This window comes from Equus asinus, chromosome 4 (assembly GCF_041296235.1).
Source record: "Equus asinus isolate D_3611 breed Donkey chromosome 4, EquAss-T2T_v2, whole genome shotgun sequence".
NCBI classification, from domain to species: Eukaryota; Metazoa; Chordata; class Mammalia; order Perissodactyla; family Equidae; genus Equus; species Equus asinus.
This window is the reverse complement of record NC_091793.1, coordinates 109033060-109050521: the sequence shown is the minus strand read 5'-3', so window position 1 is coordinate 109050521 and position 17462 is coordinate 109033060. Positions and strand designations below refer to the sequence as shown.

The 17462-nt window shown below is 39.7% G+C and overlaps 1 protein-coding gene and 1 long non-coding RNA gene across 4 annotated transcripts in view; one reads left to right on the top strand and one right to left on the bottom strand.

Moving 5' to 3' along the window:
* Positions 1 to 11388, bottom strand: part of BBS5 (Bardet-Biedl syndrome 5) — a 29473-nt gene extending 18085 nt beyond the window's left edge. Inside the window, exons 1-4 of one of the 3 annotated variants that reach the window (XM_014860653.3) lie at positions 10925 to 11388; positions 8700 to 8782; positions 6252 to 6317; positions 5509 to 5558 (exon numbers count right to left, since the gene is read on the bottom strand). In XM_014860653.3, the coding sequence (XP_014716139.2) occupies positions 5509 to 5558; positions 6252 to 6317; positions 8700 to 8782; positions 10925 to 11139 (414 nt within the window). In that variant the 5' untranslated portion in view covers positions 11140 to 11388. The remainder of the gene's footprint in view (positions 1 to 5508; positions 5559 to 6251; positions 6318 to 8699; positions 8783 to 10924) is intronic. The other 2 variants (XM_044768751.2, XM_070508065.1) reach the window with 2 other exon arrangements.
* LOC123285243 (uncharacterized) overlaps positions 10978 to 17462 on the top strand; it is a 56308-nt gene continuing 49823 nt past the window's right edge. The window contains exons 1-2 of the long non-coding RNA XR_011502854.1: positions 10978 to 11112; positions 11730 to 11930. This is a non-coding gene — a long non-coding RNA (uncharacterized lncRNA). The remainder of the gene's footprint in view (positions 11113 to 11729; positions 11931 to 17462) is intronic.

Genomic DNA, 17462 nt, shown 5'->3' with positions numbered 1-17462 from the left:
GGATAAGGGGAAAGAAAGCATCAAAAATAACTATAACCACTTCAATTTAGTCACAACCTCACAAACAAATATTTAGTCACAACCTCACACACAAATAAAAAAATTAAAATTCCCAAAATACTCTGTCTTCCAGAGACCCATCTCAGCTCTAAAGACACAGGCTCAGAATGAAGGGATGGAAGATGATACTCCAGGCAAATGGCAAGCAAAAGAAAGTGGCTACAGCCACACTTATGGCAGACAAAGCAGACTTCAAGATAAAAAAGATAATGAGAAACAAAGAAGACTATTATATAATGATAAAGGGGACATTCCACCAAGAACACATAACACTTATGAATATATATGCACCTAACATAGGAACACCAAAGTATATAAAGCAACTATTAACAGACCTTAAGGGGGGGAATTTACAGCAACATGATAACAATAGGGGACCTTAACACCCCACTTACATCAATGGATAGACCATCCAGACAGAAAGTCAACAAGGAAACAGTGGCCTTAAATGAAACACTAGACTAGATGGACTCAGCAGACATATATAGAACATTCCATCCAAAAAGAGCAGAATACACATTCTCCTCAAGTGCATATGGAACATTCTCAAAGATAGACCATATGTTGGGAAACAAAGCAAGCCTCAATAAATCTAAGAAGACTGAAATCATATCAAGCATCTTTTCTGACCACAATGCTATGAAACTAGAAATCGACTACAAGAAAAAAGCTGGGAAAGTCACAGATATCTGGAGACTAAGCAATCTGCTACTGAACACCTACTGGATGAATGAAGAAATCAAAGGAGAAATTAAAAAATACCTAGTGACAAATGAAAATGAAAACACAACATACCAAAACTTATGGGATGCAGCAAATGTGGTACTAAGAGGAAAATATATAGCAATATAGGCCTACTTCAAGAAACAAGAAAATTATCAAATAAACATATACCTAAAAGAATTAGAAAAAGAAGACCAAACAAAGCCCAAAGTCACTAGAAGGAAGGAAGCAATAAAAAAGCAGAGCAGAAATAAATGAAATAGAGACTAAAAAAACAACAGAAGGGATCAATGAAACTAAGAGCTGGTTCTTGGAGAAGATAAACAAAATTGACAAACTTAGCCAGACTCACTAACAAACAAAGAGAGAAGACAGGGGCTGGCCCCATGGCTGAGTGGTTAAGTTTGTCCACTCTGCTTTGGCGGCCCAGAGTTTCCTGGTTTGGATCCTGGGTGCAGACATGGCACCGCTCGTCGGGCCACACTGAGGCAGCATCCCATACGCCACAACTAGAAGGACCCACAACTAAAATATATACAACTATGTACTGGGGGCTTTGGGGAGAAAAAAAAATTACCTAAAAAAAAAAGAGAGAGAGAGAGAGAAGAAAAATAAAATCAGAAATGAGGGCCCAGCCCCATGGCTGAGTGGTTAAGGTTCACATGGCGGCCCAGGTTCAGATCCTGGGCACAGACCTACTCCACTCACCAGCCATACTGTGGTGGTGTCCCACATACAAAAAAACAGAGAATTGGCACAGATATTAGTGCATGGCTAATCTTCCTCAAGTGGAAAAAAAAAAGAGGAGGATGGGCAATGGATGTTAGCTCAGGGCTAATCTTCCTCAGAAAAAAAAAAAAAAAGGAAATGAAAGAGGAGAAATGACAATGGACACCACAGAAATACAAAGGATTATAAGAGAGTGCTATGAAAAGCTGAATGCAAACAAACTCAATAACCTAGAAGAAATGGATAAATTCTTAGAATGCTACAATCTCCCCAAACTGAATCAGGAATAATTAGAGAATCTGAATAGATCAATCACAATTAAAGAGATTGAAACAGTAATCAAAAACCTCCCCTAAAACAAAAGTCCATGATCAGACAGCTTCTCTGGTGAATTCTACCAAGCATTCAAAGAAGATCTAATTCTTATCCTTCTCAAATTACTCTGAAAAACTGAAGAGGATGAGATACTTCCTAACTCATTTTATGAGGCCAATCTTACCCTGATACTAAAACCAGACAAGGACAACACAAAAAAGGAAAATTACAGGCCAATATCGTTGGTGAACATAGATGTAAAAATCCTCAACAAAATATTAGATAATTGAATACAACAATACATTAAAAGAATCATTCACCATGATCAAGTGGGATTTATTCCAGGGATGAAGAGATGGTCCAACATTCACAAATCAATCAATGTGATATACCACATTAACAAAATGAAGGATAAAAATCACATGATAATCACAGTAGATGCAGAGAAAGCATTTGACAAGATCCAACATCCATGTATCACAAAAACTCTAAACAAAATAGGTATAGAGAGAAAGTAACTCAACATAATGAAGTCCATATATGACAAACCCACAGCCAACATCATACTCAACGGAGAAAAGTGAAAGCCATTCCTCTGAGAACAGGAACAAGACAAAGGTGCCCACTCTCATCACTCTTATTCAACCTAGTACTGGAAGTTTTAGCCAAAGTAATTAGGCAAGAAAAAAAATAAAAGGGATCCAAATCGGAAGGAAGAAGTGAAACTCTCACTACATGCGGATGATCTGATTCTATATATAGAAAACCCTAAAGAATCCACTAAAAAATTATTAGAAATAATCAACAAATACAGTAAAGTTGTAGGATACAAAATCAACACACAAAAATCAGTTGCGTTTTGTTTTTTCTGTGAGGAAGAATGGCCCTAAGTTAACATCTGTTACCTACCTTCCTCTTTTTGCTAGAGGAAGGTTGTTGCTAAGCTAATATCCATGCCAATCTTCCTCTATTTTTGTATGCGGGATGCCACCACAGCATGGCTTGATGAGCAGTGTGTAGGTCCGCACCCGGGATTCGAAGCCATGAACCCTGGGCTGCAGAAGTGGAGCTTGCGAACTTAACCACTATGCCACTGTGCTAGCCCCTCGGTTGCATTTCTATACACTAATAACAAACTAGCAGAAAGAGAAGTCCAGAATACAATCCCATCTACAATTGTGACAAAAACAATAAAATATCTGGGAATAAATTTAACCACGGAGGTGAAAGACCTATACACTGAAAACTATAACACATTAATTGAAAGAAATCAAAGACATAAACAAATAGAAAAATATTTCATGCTCATGGATTGGAAGAATTAATATAGTTAAAATATCCATATTACCTAAAGCAATCTACAGATTCAATGCAATCCCAACCAGAATCTCAATGACATTCTTCATGGAAACAGAACAAAGAATCCTAAAATTTATATGGAACAACAAAAGATTCTGAATAGCAAAAGCAATCCTGGCAAAAAAGAACAAAAGGCATCATAATATCTGATTTCAAAATATACTACAAAGCTATAGTAATCAAAACAGCATGGTACTGGCACAAAAAGAGACACAGAGATCAATGGAAGAGAATTGAGAGCCCAGAAATAAAACCACACATCTACAGATAGTTAATCTTGGACAAAGGAACTAAGAACATAACAATGGAGAAAGGAAAGTCTCTTCAATAAATGGTGTTGGGGAAACTAGACAGTCACATAGAAAAGAATGAAAGTAGACCACCCACAAAAATTAACTCAAAGTGGTTTAAAGACTGGATGTAAAACCTGAAATCATAAAACTCTTAGAAGAAAATATAAACAGTACACTCTTTGATATTGATCTTAGCAGTATCTTTTTTTTTTTAAAGATTTTATTTTTTCCTTTTCCTCCCCAAAGCCCCCCAGTACATAGTTGTATGTTCTTCATTGTGGGTCCTTCTAGTTGTGGCATGTGGGATGCTGCCTCAGCATGGTTTGATGAGCAGTGCCATGTCCGTGCCCAGGATTCAAACCAACGAAACACTGGGCCGCCTGCAGCGGACTGCGAGAACTTAACCACTCAGCCACAGGGCCAGCCCCAGCAGTATCTTTTTAAATACCATGTCTACTCAGGCACAGGAAACAAAAGAAAAAACAAACAAATGGGACTATATCAGATTAAAAGGCATCTGCAAAGCAAAGGAAACCATCAACAAAATGAAAAGAAAATCCTTGGGGCTGGCCCCGTGGCCGAGTGGTTAAGTTTGCGCGCTTCGCTGCAGGCTGCCCAGTGTTTCGTCGGTTCGAATCCTGGGTGCGGACATGGCACTGCTCGTCAGACCACGCTGAGGCAGCGTCCCACATGCCACAACTAGAGGAACCCACAACGAAGAATACACAACCATGTACCGGGGGTCTTTGGGGAGAAAAAGGAAAAAATAAAATCTTAAAAAAAAAAAAAAAATGAAAAGAAAATCCATCAACTGGGAGAAAATATTTGCAAATCATATATCCAACAAGGGGTTAATCTCCAAAATATATAAAGAATTCACACAACTTAACAACAAAAAAATGAACAATCTGATCAAAAAATGGGCAGAGGATATGGACAGACATTTTTCCAAAGACATTTTTCCAAAGAAGATATACAGATGCCCAATAGGCAGATGAAAAGATGTTCAACATCACTAACCGTCAGAGAAATACAAATCAAGACTACAATGAGATATCACCTCACACACTGTCACACCTGGCTATAATTAATGAGACAAAAAACAACAAGTGTTGGAGAGGATGTGGAGAAAAGGGAACCCTCATACACTGCTGGTGGGAATGCAAACTGGTGCAGTCACTACGGAAAACAGTATGGAGATTTCTCAAAAAACTAAAAATAGAAATATCATATGACCCAGGTCTTCCACTGCTGGATATTTATTCAAAGAATATGAAATCAACAAGTGAAAAAGATTTATGCACCCATATGTTTACTGCAACACTATTCACAACAGCCAAGACTTGGAAGCAACCCAAGTGCCCATCAATGGACGAACCGATAAAGATGTGGTATATATATATATATATACACACACATTGATATACCACTCAGCCATAAAAAAAGACAAAATTGTGTCATTCACAACAACATGGATGGACCTTGAGGGTATTATGCTAAGCCAAATAAGTCAGACAGAGAAAGACAAATACACTATGATTTCACTCATACGGAGAAGATAAACAAACTCATAGATAAGGAGAACAGATTAATGGTTACCAGAGGAAAAGGGAGTGGGGGAGGGTGAAAGGGGTAAAGGGGCACATGTGTATGGTGACAGATAAAAACTGGACTGTTGGTGGTGAACACAGATACAGTCTATAGTGATACAGTCTACAGTGAAATATAACAATGTACACCTGAAATTCACACAATGTTACAAGCTAATATGACCTCAATGAATAGATTTTTTAAAAAATCGGGAAAAAAAATCTCAAACATGAGATATTTTGAATTCTAAGCCATGTGAGTGTCCCTTTCTATGATTCTGTATCCATACAATATTTTAAATAAAAAACATGTCATGCTTTGAGGGGAAAAAAAAGGTAAAATTTTAAGAGCAATTTCTCATTTACAGTGAAAACAAACATCAATCTCAAATATCTGTTTCTTCATTATATACATATTTGATAAGATTTTTCAGACTCACAGAGTTGGCAGTCCTTGTTGTGATATTTAGTATGCAGTTGTAACCGACAGCTAAAATTCAAAAGCAAAGAATTTAAAGAACATGATACAATGAACTGAGAAAAAAAACTCCATATACAGAACTTTTAACAATTTAAAAAATTAAATATATGTAAAAATACAACTTTTAAAAATTTTTATGAAATAACTACAAATTTAAGTTAAATAATTAGAAGAACTAGAAAGTCAATTCTGTTTCTTTGAACAAACAAAAACATTCATAACATGGGAAAAGGAAGTTTACTTCTCTAAAACCTATTACTTATTGAAAATCTTAGCACCATTACATCGAGAGAAAAAGTCTAACTGGATAATCTAAATAGTTTTAAAAAATAAGTCAAACAGAATTTAACACAATGAAAGGCTGTACGTTCATTAGAATTGAGATCTCCCTTCTTTGGGAGTACTTGAAACAGGTTATAGCAAGTTGTCAAAAATAAGCAAAAAACAAAAACAAATATCATTCAATGTAAAAGCACTAATCTTATATATGTCTTTCTCTTATGAGAGACAAAATGGACAGACAGAAAAACATTTTTTTTGCATTATGATGCAGTCTGTGGTTAGTCTAGGATTTCTGAAGTTTTATCAATTTAAGTTTTCCACATATTTCATGGTATAGCTTGTTTGGTATCAAAAGCCACTGTGTAAGTTCACTTGACAAAGGGTTTCTTTTCTTTAGTGTTATCTAATAAAGATACTTACAAAGATTGATTCTGGATATTGCCAAAGAGTGCCAAATAATTCTTAAATTTGTTACTAAGAGTCTACCTGAAAGCAAACCAACAAAATAGGTTACCTTAAGTAAGGACTCATTTTTGCAGTAAAGAAAGAGGTCGACATGGAACTTCTGTCCAGTATCAGCAGCGACATCCATAGATATTTTTCATACATTTATTAATTGAAAATATTCATTGCACATAACTATCCTGTGTAAGGTATACAACGTATGATTCACAATCTCAGAGAAACAAAATCTGACAGGTATAGAAGGGAGAAGGTATTCACTGTCAACAGCTTAGTTTGACTCAAACTGACAGAAGAGAGCTGTTCTAGGGACCCAGCAGGTCATATGCATACAATGAGAATGAGTATGGGACGGCATTTACAAAGCCATTCAATGAAATCAAACTTCTCAAACAACTCTCATATATAAGCTAATCTCTGCCATAATAAGTGCTTTCTTAAGCAGTTCTCATTTAAATGAGCCAGATACACTTATATACCCAATTTTTTTGCTGTGAGCACTTTTTTACTTATATGAAGTTATGGCCAGGCTGAAGTCTGTTTAAGGCTTTATGCTTTTCATTCTTAGCCTCAGATTGATGTTCTTACACTGAAATACAAAGTTAGATAAACTTCATTTCTCAAAGCATGTGTTGTGGAATAAGTGGTTCCTAGAGATGCTCCAAGAAAAAAAAAGTCAAGTAAATCTGAGCATGGTAAACTGAGTCTTAGAGATTTATAACACAATTACCATATTAGGATATCTTTGAGATATCCTTAAACAATAAAACTTGCTTAACTTTGCTTTACACAACTTTTCTTCAAAAAAATTATAACCATAGAATTCTTTTGATGAGTAATCCACAGCCAGGTCATACTCCTTCCTCCCTGAAAATCCCTGCAGTATCTAAAATCAGAGAAACTAAGCCTGTATGAATGCCGGAGTGAGATGGGATAGGAGGTTCCAAAAATAAAGAAAGGCATTCTCAAGGGAAACTGAGGAACATTACATGGTATGTTTGACTAAAATAAGTTACCCAGCATGGCTAGAGTGGAAGGTTCACACAAGATCGGAGAAGAGCAGACATCACATCTATCAGCTCAGGAATTGTTTCTGAGGTGTCTGCACACACAGTTATTTTTATTAATAGTAAGATTTCAGGCAACGTGATGGTGATTTCTGGCCAGGGAGGTGTTTTGTCCTCCCTACTCCAAAGTGCTGGTATAGGATTCTGCACTCAATGAGTACTTAATGAATTGAAAAATGTTCTATTACCCACAGTCTTTGTTTGGACTGGTGGATGGACTGTCACACAAGAGTTCCTGCCAATCCATATGAGAACCAAACTTTGTCCAGGCTTCCTCAAGTTAAATCAGGTTTCGTCAAGATGTGGCTACTGAGAGATTATTATTCCACCCTCACAGGCACAAACTAAGACTTCTTGTTTGCTGCTAGATCTTCATACCTCACTCTCACCTGGGCCTGGCTGACACTAGGAAGCATTTCAGAAATGTGATCTAAGCAAGTGGCTACTTAAAAGGCTGCATGAGTATGTTCTACCAATAACGGTTACTGTTCCTTCTCCAGGATTTACTGATCCTGGTACTTGAATGAAGTCTGCTCCTTTTCCCCACTTACTCCTCTCTTCAATAAGAGGTTTATGTCCCACCCTCCTAAACCTCCTCTCTCCTAAAAAACCTTTTTAGATACACTAAGCTACCCACTCATCCCCAATTTTTTACTTGAATAACAGCAGTGATGCTCTCAAGACCTGCTGATCACTGGACACTGGCTCCAAGGACAGTTGCAGTACGCAGCCTGGACTTTTTAAAGTTCCAGCCTTGGGAAATTTGGTTTGGGAGGGACTCTAGAGTCCAGCCCTGGCTGCTCCTCAGTGACATTCAGAGACATCTCACAGGATTTTCCAATACTTAACCTACAAATAGACTTCACAAAACGGCACTAAATTTGCTCTCCACATGTCCATCTCTAGGTGTCAGTCTTACGGGATTGTGCATTACTCTTGGATTTCTTAAAAGGAAGCATGGCCCCAGGTATGACCTACTTATGTTCCACTACCCCACATTCTTTTTGTGGGGAGGCAGATCCTAAAGTCTGAACTATGTCATGCCACTTGCAAACAGGGCTCCTGGAGTTTTAACAGTTACAATGCATAAAGCTGATGTCAGAACCAGGACTTAGTGAAGGACCAAAGTTCTGAGGGAGAACCTGTATTCTCTGGCTACTGGTTTATACTGAGCCTTTCTTCTGTTTAAATCTGAGAAAAGTCTTACGTAGATTTAACTCTCCCACTCTCACAACTACATTTACATATAATGCTATTCCATATCTTATTCTCTAGCTAATATGATTTAACATTTGTAAATTAAACCAGAAATATAAAATATATTAGAAAATGTACTCACCTCTATCCCCATTATTTCCTTTGGTGTCTTCAATTGAATCTAAACAATCAATAAGAACTTCTCCAGGTCTTGTTTTCATTTGTCTAAAATAAATATAAAAGCTTTAATTTTATAGCTACAACTACACCTGCTTACAATCTAGTTAGAGAGAGAAGAGACATAAGCATACAAAACAGCCAACAGTATAAATGATACAGCACCAAATGCTCATGCATTTGAAAATAAGGTCTTCAAGAACTTCAAGAACTGGAGATCAGTGGGACCTGTAGTGATCAGAGACGTGAAGAGAAGCCAGAACTAGAAGGAGAGGTAGGATTTGGAAAAGTAAAAGAGCGAGAGAGGAGTCCATGATTAAAGGTCATAAATGAGAAATGATAAGGGAATGTGGGAAGACTGGCGTGGTTGGAGAAGAAGGTGGGTATTGAGAGGTAGAGGGAAATATAGTTGGATATGTAAGAAGGAACCAGATTATGAAGAACCTTGAATGCCAGTCGGATAGGTACGGGCCTTATTCTGTGGACAGTGGAGAATCCCCAGAGGTATCTGAGTAGAGAAGAGGAGGTCAGGCAGTTATGGGAGGAACAGGTTAAAGCAAAGCATCATCAGGACCTAGTGAACTGATAGACAAAGGAGACTACAGAAGGAAGAATAGTTTGCTGATAGAATGTATTCTAGAGTGTCAAAAAAGCCTTAGCAGAATATGTGGTAGAGCCTTCTAACACATTTTCCATAGAGCCAACTCAATTACCCACTGAAAATACAGATGTGATCATATCACTTCCCTGCTTAAAAGTCTTCCATTTAATCTCCCTGTCCAGAAAATGAAGTCCACAATCCTCAGCTGAACATCTCAAAATCTGGCTAATCTACCTTTCTATTTGTATCTCCATCTTCTACTTGCCAGACTCTGCCTTCCAGCCAATGAGGTTTATATTTCCGAGAGTCTGCTTCTAACATATTTCTTCTTTTTTCTGGAATAATCTCCTCCTGCTTACCCTGACAAGGCCCTGCCCATTCTTCAGGGCTCAAATCAAGGGCAGAATGAACTATTCTGTTTATATAGTCCCTCAGCTTTTATTTTATTCAGGATGGTATTAACTACATTTTTTATAGTTACTTGTCTATGTGTATCTCCTGTACTACAAGGGGGGGGGGATCATTTCCTATTATTTCCGTATCTCTAGCTATCAACACAGTAATCAGCACACAGTGAGCATTGGATAAATGTTTAATAAACTGAAAATGTTCATGAAATGGACCTTTGCTTGGATTAAGAACCCTCCAAGGGTAATAGAAAGTTACAGAATATGTGCAATATGTAAATATGGTTTATAATTTTATAAATCCCCTTCCCTCACAACTTCTTAAAGGATCTAAGGCCATGTTGGTATTAGATACCTAGCCGCAACTAAACCTGGGAAATTAATATTTCATTTTCTACCTAAGAAGGTTCTGTTCATGATAAGGAATCATAAGAGTGGCTAAGAAGCTGCATACCATTAACCCAAGAACCTTAGCTTTACTGTTTTCCAACACTTAACATCCCAATGGGCATTTTTTTCCTGGACTTTTGGGTAGGAGGATTCTAATTATTCTCTCTTTAAAGCATGAAATTTTCCAAAAGCAGGGTTTCTGTTTGAGAGGCTCCAAAAGGCAGCTCCTTCTTCCTATTGGTGATTTAGATGAATAACTAGATGGAAGCTTATCATGGAAATAAAGCTTGTGTAGTCAGGAATTCTGGAGAATGCTTACTCCCACCTCCCTCATTTTACAGACATCCAAGCTTAGAATGGTGAAGTCTAGGGGCCTACAATGTCTGTCGCTATTGCAGAGCTAGTTTTAAAACCCAGGTTTCCTGAGTCCCTGCTCTGTGTTCCTTCCACCGCAAACTGGCGCCCCAGTCTCACTTGGGTGTACTAGACGCCCAAGCCCTGGGTGGTCCTCGCCGTGTCTGGGCTCAGCTTCCTCTTGGTCCCCAGGGCCAGGAAACGCACGGGACGAAAACCGCGGAATCTAGCCGCGTTCGGGCTGTGGCGCCGGCCTCAGAAGGGCCGCAGCCCCGGCGCCAGTCTGGGGGTCCCCCAAATTGTGGACCACAGGCGCAAACCGCCTCCCACCCTCGCGAGGGCCCTGAGCTGTGGGGCGCAGGCTCGGCCCGCGGGCCGCGAAATCGCGCTGCGGCGCCCTCTACAGGCACCAGGCCCCTCGGGATCCCGGCGACTCACTGCGATGACACGTCGAAGCGGATATCCCGGTCCTCCCAAAGCGCGTCCAGCACAGACATGATGACCAGGGCCCGCGGGCCGCGCGCTGCCCAGAGGCAGAGGCCGAGCGGCGTTTCGCCGGCTCCAAGGCAACGGGCCTCCTCTGTCACGACGTCTACGGCGCGCGCCGAGATCCAAGCTTCCGCGAGGTAGGGCGCGCGCTTCCCCGGCCCCATCGCGTCGTTAAGCGGATTTGAGGCTCAAGGGGAAGCCTCGCTGGCCCCGCCCCAGGAGCGTGTCCTTGACCTCTGAGTGACCTTTCTGACCTCCAAACACACATCCTTAAGCAGTTCCACACCCTGTCCCCATTTTTCTACGTTGACAAGAAATTGAGACTTAAAACTCTGAATTCCATGTCTGGCCCCGCCTGATCTGGCCCTGCCCTCCTCTCCAGCCTCGTGCTGCCCTCTCCTTCTGCCTACATTGTAGCCGGGCAGGGCTCAGAGCCTTTGGAGCGCCCCCTTTCTCTGGAATGCTGTTTTCCCAGGTCTCTGCATGGCCCGCGCTTTGTCACTTAAGTCCTAGCTCAAATGTCAACTGAGGCGGTCCCCGATCTTTCTGTCGCTGTCCTGTGGGCACTCTGAGGACAGGGCCTCATCTACCTACTTCGCTTTGAATGGTGCCTACCACAGAGTGGGTACTCAGTAAATACCTTTTTTTTTCCCAGGAAGATTAGCCCTGAGCTAACATCTGCTGCCAATCCTCTTTTTGCTAAGACTGGCCCTGAGCTCACATCCGTGCCCATCTTCCTCTACTTTATATGCAGGATGCCTACCACAGCGCAGCTGGCCAAGAAGTGCCATGTCCACACCCGGGATCCGAACCAGCAAACCCCGGGCCCTCCGAGCAGAACATGCGAACTTAACTGCTGCGCCACCGGCCGGCCCTCACCAAAACTTCTGATGAGCCCTTAGCCCCAGGAAATATCTGAATTGCAGACTGGTGTGATCCTAAGCAGAAAACCCAGGTAAGCCATGCTTGGACTTCTGATCTACAGAAACGGGGAGATAGTAAATGTCTGTTTTTAAGCTGCTAAATTTGTGGTAATTTGTCATATGCAGCAATTGAAAACTAATAAAGATTTTGGTATCGGGGTGGTGTGCTACTCTTAACAAATAGCCGAGGCTGTTAGACCCAGCAAAATTCTGCTGTCAGGAAGCAGGCTGATAAAATTACTCACCTGCAAACATGTGCTACCTTTCATGAAAAAGCAAGGATGACTCTGAGGGTAGAACCAAGAGCCCCAAGGGCAGAGCTGAGAGCCATAGAACATTATTCTCAAATCTTAAAACTTAAGAAAAATCCAACATTTGCCCAGATGGATATCAGAATTGTTTTATGCCAGTGACTCATTTTTTTTCCATTTCTCCCTTTTTGAATTGCAATGTCTCTAACTATTCTCCTATGCCTATCCCGCCATTGTTTGATGGGAGTGTTGGGAACAGACAACTGGTCTTTGTCGTTTCATAGGTCTGCCAAGAGGAATTGTACTTCAAGGAACTGTGTTTAATGAATTGCGGTAATCTCCCCTTATCCATGGTTTTGCTTTCTGCGATTTCAGTTACCCACTGTCAACTGTGATTGAAAATATTAAATGGAAAATTACAGGGGCTGGCCCGGTGGTGTAGTGGTTAAGTTTGTGTACTCCGCTTCAGTGGCCCCAGGGTTTGCAGGTTCAGATCCTGGGTGCAGACCTACCCACTGCTCATCGGGCCATGCTGTGGTGGCATCCCACATATAAGACGGAGGAAGATTGACACAGATGTTAGCTCAGCGACAATCTTCTTCAAGCAAAAAGAGGAAGATTGGCAACAGATGTTAACTCAGGGCCAATCTTCCTCATGCACACACACAAAATAATAAAATAAAATAAATGGACAGATCCAGAAATAAACAATTCATAAGATTTAAATTGTGCACCATTCTGAGCAGTGTGATGAAATCTTGTGTCGTCCTGTTCTGTCCCACCTGGGGTCATGAACCATCCCTTTGTCCAGCATATCCACACTGTATACACTACCAGCCTGTTAGTCAGTAGCCATCTTGATTGTCAGATGGACTGTCGAGTTACCGCAGTGCTTGTGTTCAAGTAACCCTTATTTTACTTAATAAGGGCCCCAAAGTGCAAGAGTAGTGAGGCTGTCAATTTATTACAGTATGTTGTTATAAAAATTGTTCTATTTTATCGTTAGTTGTTGCTAATCTCTTACCGTGTGTAATTTATAAATTAAACTTTATCATAGGTATGTATAGTAAAAAACAGTATATATTAAGTTCAGTACTATCTGTGGTTTCAGACATCCACTGGGGGTCTTGGAACTTATCCCCCATGGATAAGGGGGGACTATACATTCAGGAGCCTCGTTTGCACTGGATATGGATGATTTAAATGATGAGGTCTTGGATTTTGAGCTGATGCTGTAATGGGAGGAGCAGGGAACCTTGGGAGGGAGTGAATTTTTTTTTCTTCTGGAAGGGGCATAAATTGTTGAGGGCAGACTGTGGTAGGCAGAATTTTAAATGGCCTCTAAGGTTCCCCCATCCTTTACATAATTGCATCTTTTACGTAATTCTGTACATACTTTACATAATTCTCTCCCCTTAAGTGTGGAAGAATCTGAATATGATAGGATGTCAGTCCTGTGATTAGGTTATGTTATGTGGCAAAGATGGCATTTTGCAGATGTGATTAATGTCCTTTGAATTAATCAAAAGGGAGACTATCCTTGGTGGGCCTGACCTTATCAGGTGAGCCCTTAAAAGAGATTTTCCTGCTGACTTTGGTGAAATAATAGCCAAGTTGTGAGAGAGTCACATGGCTAGAAACTGAGGCCAGCCTCTAGGAGCTGAGAGCCAGCAAGAAAACAGGAACTCCAGTCATCCAATCACAAGGAACCAAATTCTGTCAACAACCTGAATGAGCCTGGGAGAGGACCCCAAGCCTCAGATGAAATCACATCCTGGCTGACGCCTTGATTTCAGGTGAGACCCTGAGGAAAGAACTCACCCTATGGGACCGGCCCCGTGGCCGAGTGTTTAAGTTCGTGCATTCTGCTTCAGTGGCCCAGGGTTTCTCTGGTTCGGATCCTGGGTGCAGACATGGCACCGCTCATCAAGCCATGCTGAGGTGTCATCCCACATGCCACAAGTAGAAGGACCCACAACTAAAAATATACAACTGTGTACCAGAGGGCTTTGGGGAGAAAAAGGAAAAATAAAATCTTTAAAAAAAAAAAGAACTCAGCCCAGACTCGTGACCCACAGAAACTGTGAGACAATAAATGTGTTGTTTTTAAACTTCTAATGTTGTGATCTTTTATTGTGTAGCAATATTAAATTAATACACTGATATCACAGTAGGACCTTTCAAATGAAGACTAAAATGAAGACCTATTTTTCTTTTGAAGATTGGCACCTGAGCTAACATCTGTTGCCAATCTTTTTTTTTCTTTTTTTTCCTTCTTCTTCTCCCAAACCTCCCCCAGTACATAGTTGTATTTTCTAGTTGTGAGTGCCTCTGGCTGTGCTAGGCGGGACGCCACCTCAGTGTGGCTTGATGAGTGGTGCCATGTCCACCTCCAGGATCTGAACTGGTGAAACCCTGGGCCACCAAAGTGGAGCGCAAGAACTCAACCACTCGGCCATGGGGCCGGCCACTTCAAGACCTATTTTTCAATGTGTGTATAAGTGGGCCTTCATATGCTTTGTTTCCCAGACTTTTTTTTTCTCCTGCCTTCACAAGTAAAGAGTTTGTGCGTGTTTGTGTTTTTACTTTTTAAATCAATTTTATTGAGGTATAATTTACAAACAATAAAATGTACCTATTTTAGGTGTACTCTTCGATGAATTTTGACAAGGATATGCATCCATGTAATCACTACCATAAGGAAGCTATAGAACATTTCTGTCACCCCAAGAAGTTTCCTTGTGCCCCTTTGCAGTCAACTCTAGGTCCCAGGAAACCACTTATTTGCTCTCTATCACTGTAGATTGTTTTTCTTTTTCATTATTTTATTGTGGTAAAATATTTATAACATAAAATTTGCCATACTGTAAATTATTTTTGAGTGTTCTAGAATTTCATATAAATTGTGTAATAAATTAAGTACTATATATACTCTTTTGTATCTGGTGTCTTTCATTTGGCACAATGTTTTGAGGTTCCTCCATATCGTTACGTGTATCAGTAGTTCATGCCTTTTTATTGCTGTCTTGTATTGCATTCTGTGGATGTATTGCAGGTTGTTTCACCTGTTGGACATTTAGGTTGTTTCCAGTTTTTTGTTTTGTTTTGCTTTGTTTTTTTACTGAGAAAGAAAAAAATGGATGTGAATGAGCTAACATCCATTGCCAATCCTCCTCTTTTTTTTTTTGCTTGAGGAAGATTAGCCCTGAGCTAACATCTGTGCCAATCCTCCTCTGTTATTTTGCATGCAGTACAATGCCACAGCACAGCTGGTGAGTGGAGTAGGTCTGCACCTGGGATCTGAATCTGCGAACCTAGCCCGCTGAAGCAGAGCATGCCGAACCACTAGGCCATGGGGCCAGGCCCCATTTCCAGTTTTTATCATTAATAAAGTTGCCAAGAACATTCATGCACAAGTTTTTTGTGCGTGTAAATTTTCATTTATTTTGGGTAAGTACCTAGGAGTGGACTTGCTGGGTCATATGGTGGGTGTATGTTTAACTTTTTAAAAAACTGCTAACTGTTTTCCATAATAGTTGTACCATTTTACATTTTACATTCCTACCAGCAATGTATCTCCATCATTTGTCAATCTTTTTTTTTTTTAAAAATATTGGCACCTGAGCTAACAACTGTTGCCAATCTTCTTTTTTTTTTCCTGCTTTTTCTCCCCAAGTTCCCCCAGTACTTAGTTGTATACTCTAGTTGTGGATCCTTCTAGTTGTGGCATGTGGGACGCCACCTCAGCATAGCCTGACAAGCAGTGCCATGTCTGCGCCCAGGATCCGAACCAGCGAAACCCTGGGCCACCAAAGTGGAGCATGTGAACTTAACCACTTGGCCATGGGGCTGGCCCCACCCCACCCCATCAATCTTTTTAACTTTAGCGGTTCTGGTGGGTGTGTAATATCTCATTGTGGTTTTAACTTGTATTTCTCTAATGACTAATGCTGTTGAGCATCTTTTCATGTGCTCATTGCCATTTGTAAATCTCTTTTGTAAAGTATCTGTTTATGTCATTTCACATTTTTAATGGAGTTGTTTTCTTGAATTTTGTAAGAGTAAAGTCCTTTGTTAGATATATGTATTGTGAATATTTGCTCTCAGTCTCTGGCTTGCCTTTTCATTTCTTAATTTTTGTCTTTCAAAGAGCAGAAGTTTTAAATTTTTAATGTTAATGAAGTTTAATTTATCACTTTTTTTCTTTTCTATTTAATATGTGTTTTTGTGTGTGTGTGTGTCCTGTTTAAGAAATCTTTCCCAACCCAAGATCACAAAGATTTTCTTCTAGAAGTTTTACAGTTATAGATTTTCACTTAAGTTTATGATCTGTTTCAGGTTAATTTTTATAGATGGTGTGAGGGAAGGTTGAGGTTCATTTTTGTCCTCTGTGAGGTTCCTGTATTTTCTATATGAATATTTAGTTGTTCTAGCACCATTTGTTGGTGGTGTTCTCGCTTGCTAGCTTCTTTCAAGAGCACCTATTTTAATATAATGTTATATGTCAATTATACCTCAATAGAAAAAAAAAGAACACCTATTTATACTTATCCCTAAAAGCAAAGTTAAGGGCTTGAGGAGGGAAATGTGTGATGACCTTAGAGCCCAGTGAAAGGCAGTGCGTGGGCTGGATTGCAAAGAAGCGCAGTAAAGTCAAAACAAGAATACAAACTGTCTATCATTATATCACTGAGTCATTTCTTCTTCTCCCTACTCTATCCATCTCCTTTTTAAAATGATCACCTTCTTTATTAATGTTGAGCATTCACAGGTAAGAATGAGAATCTTTCCTCCAAGATGTCAGCTTTCGCCTTTCATTGAGTGTCCACAATATGATGGATGTCCCTCTGGTTGCTATTCTTTCTGCCAAGAAGATACATCTTACTAAGAAGACATTCAGGAAGCCAAAATGCATTTTATAACCTTAAGATTAAAAAAAAAAATCTAAAATCTAGATTTACATAAGAAAATATGCTTCAGTGCAAGTATTTTACTCTTTGTCCAATTTGGCAGTCAATGTTGATTGAAATATATTTGTATCTTAAAACAAAATTATTGTACTTAGAAACAACTTTCCAAGTCAAACTATTAGAAAACTGATACTAAGCAAAAAGCCTTTAAGGGGAGAAGTAATTATATGTGTACTATTCCAAGTATTTGATCTATTCCTTAACTTCTATGTGAAGACAATCATTAAATGTCAAAAGTTCCTGAGTAGGGTTTATTGCAAACTATTTTAAAATATAAAAGAGCTACTAGAGGGTTTTAATGCTATTATAAAAATTTTATTTTATAATACTTAACCTGTGTACT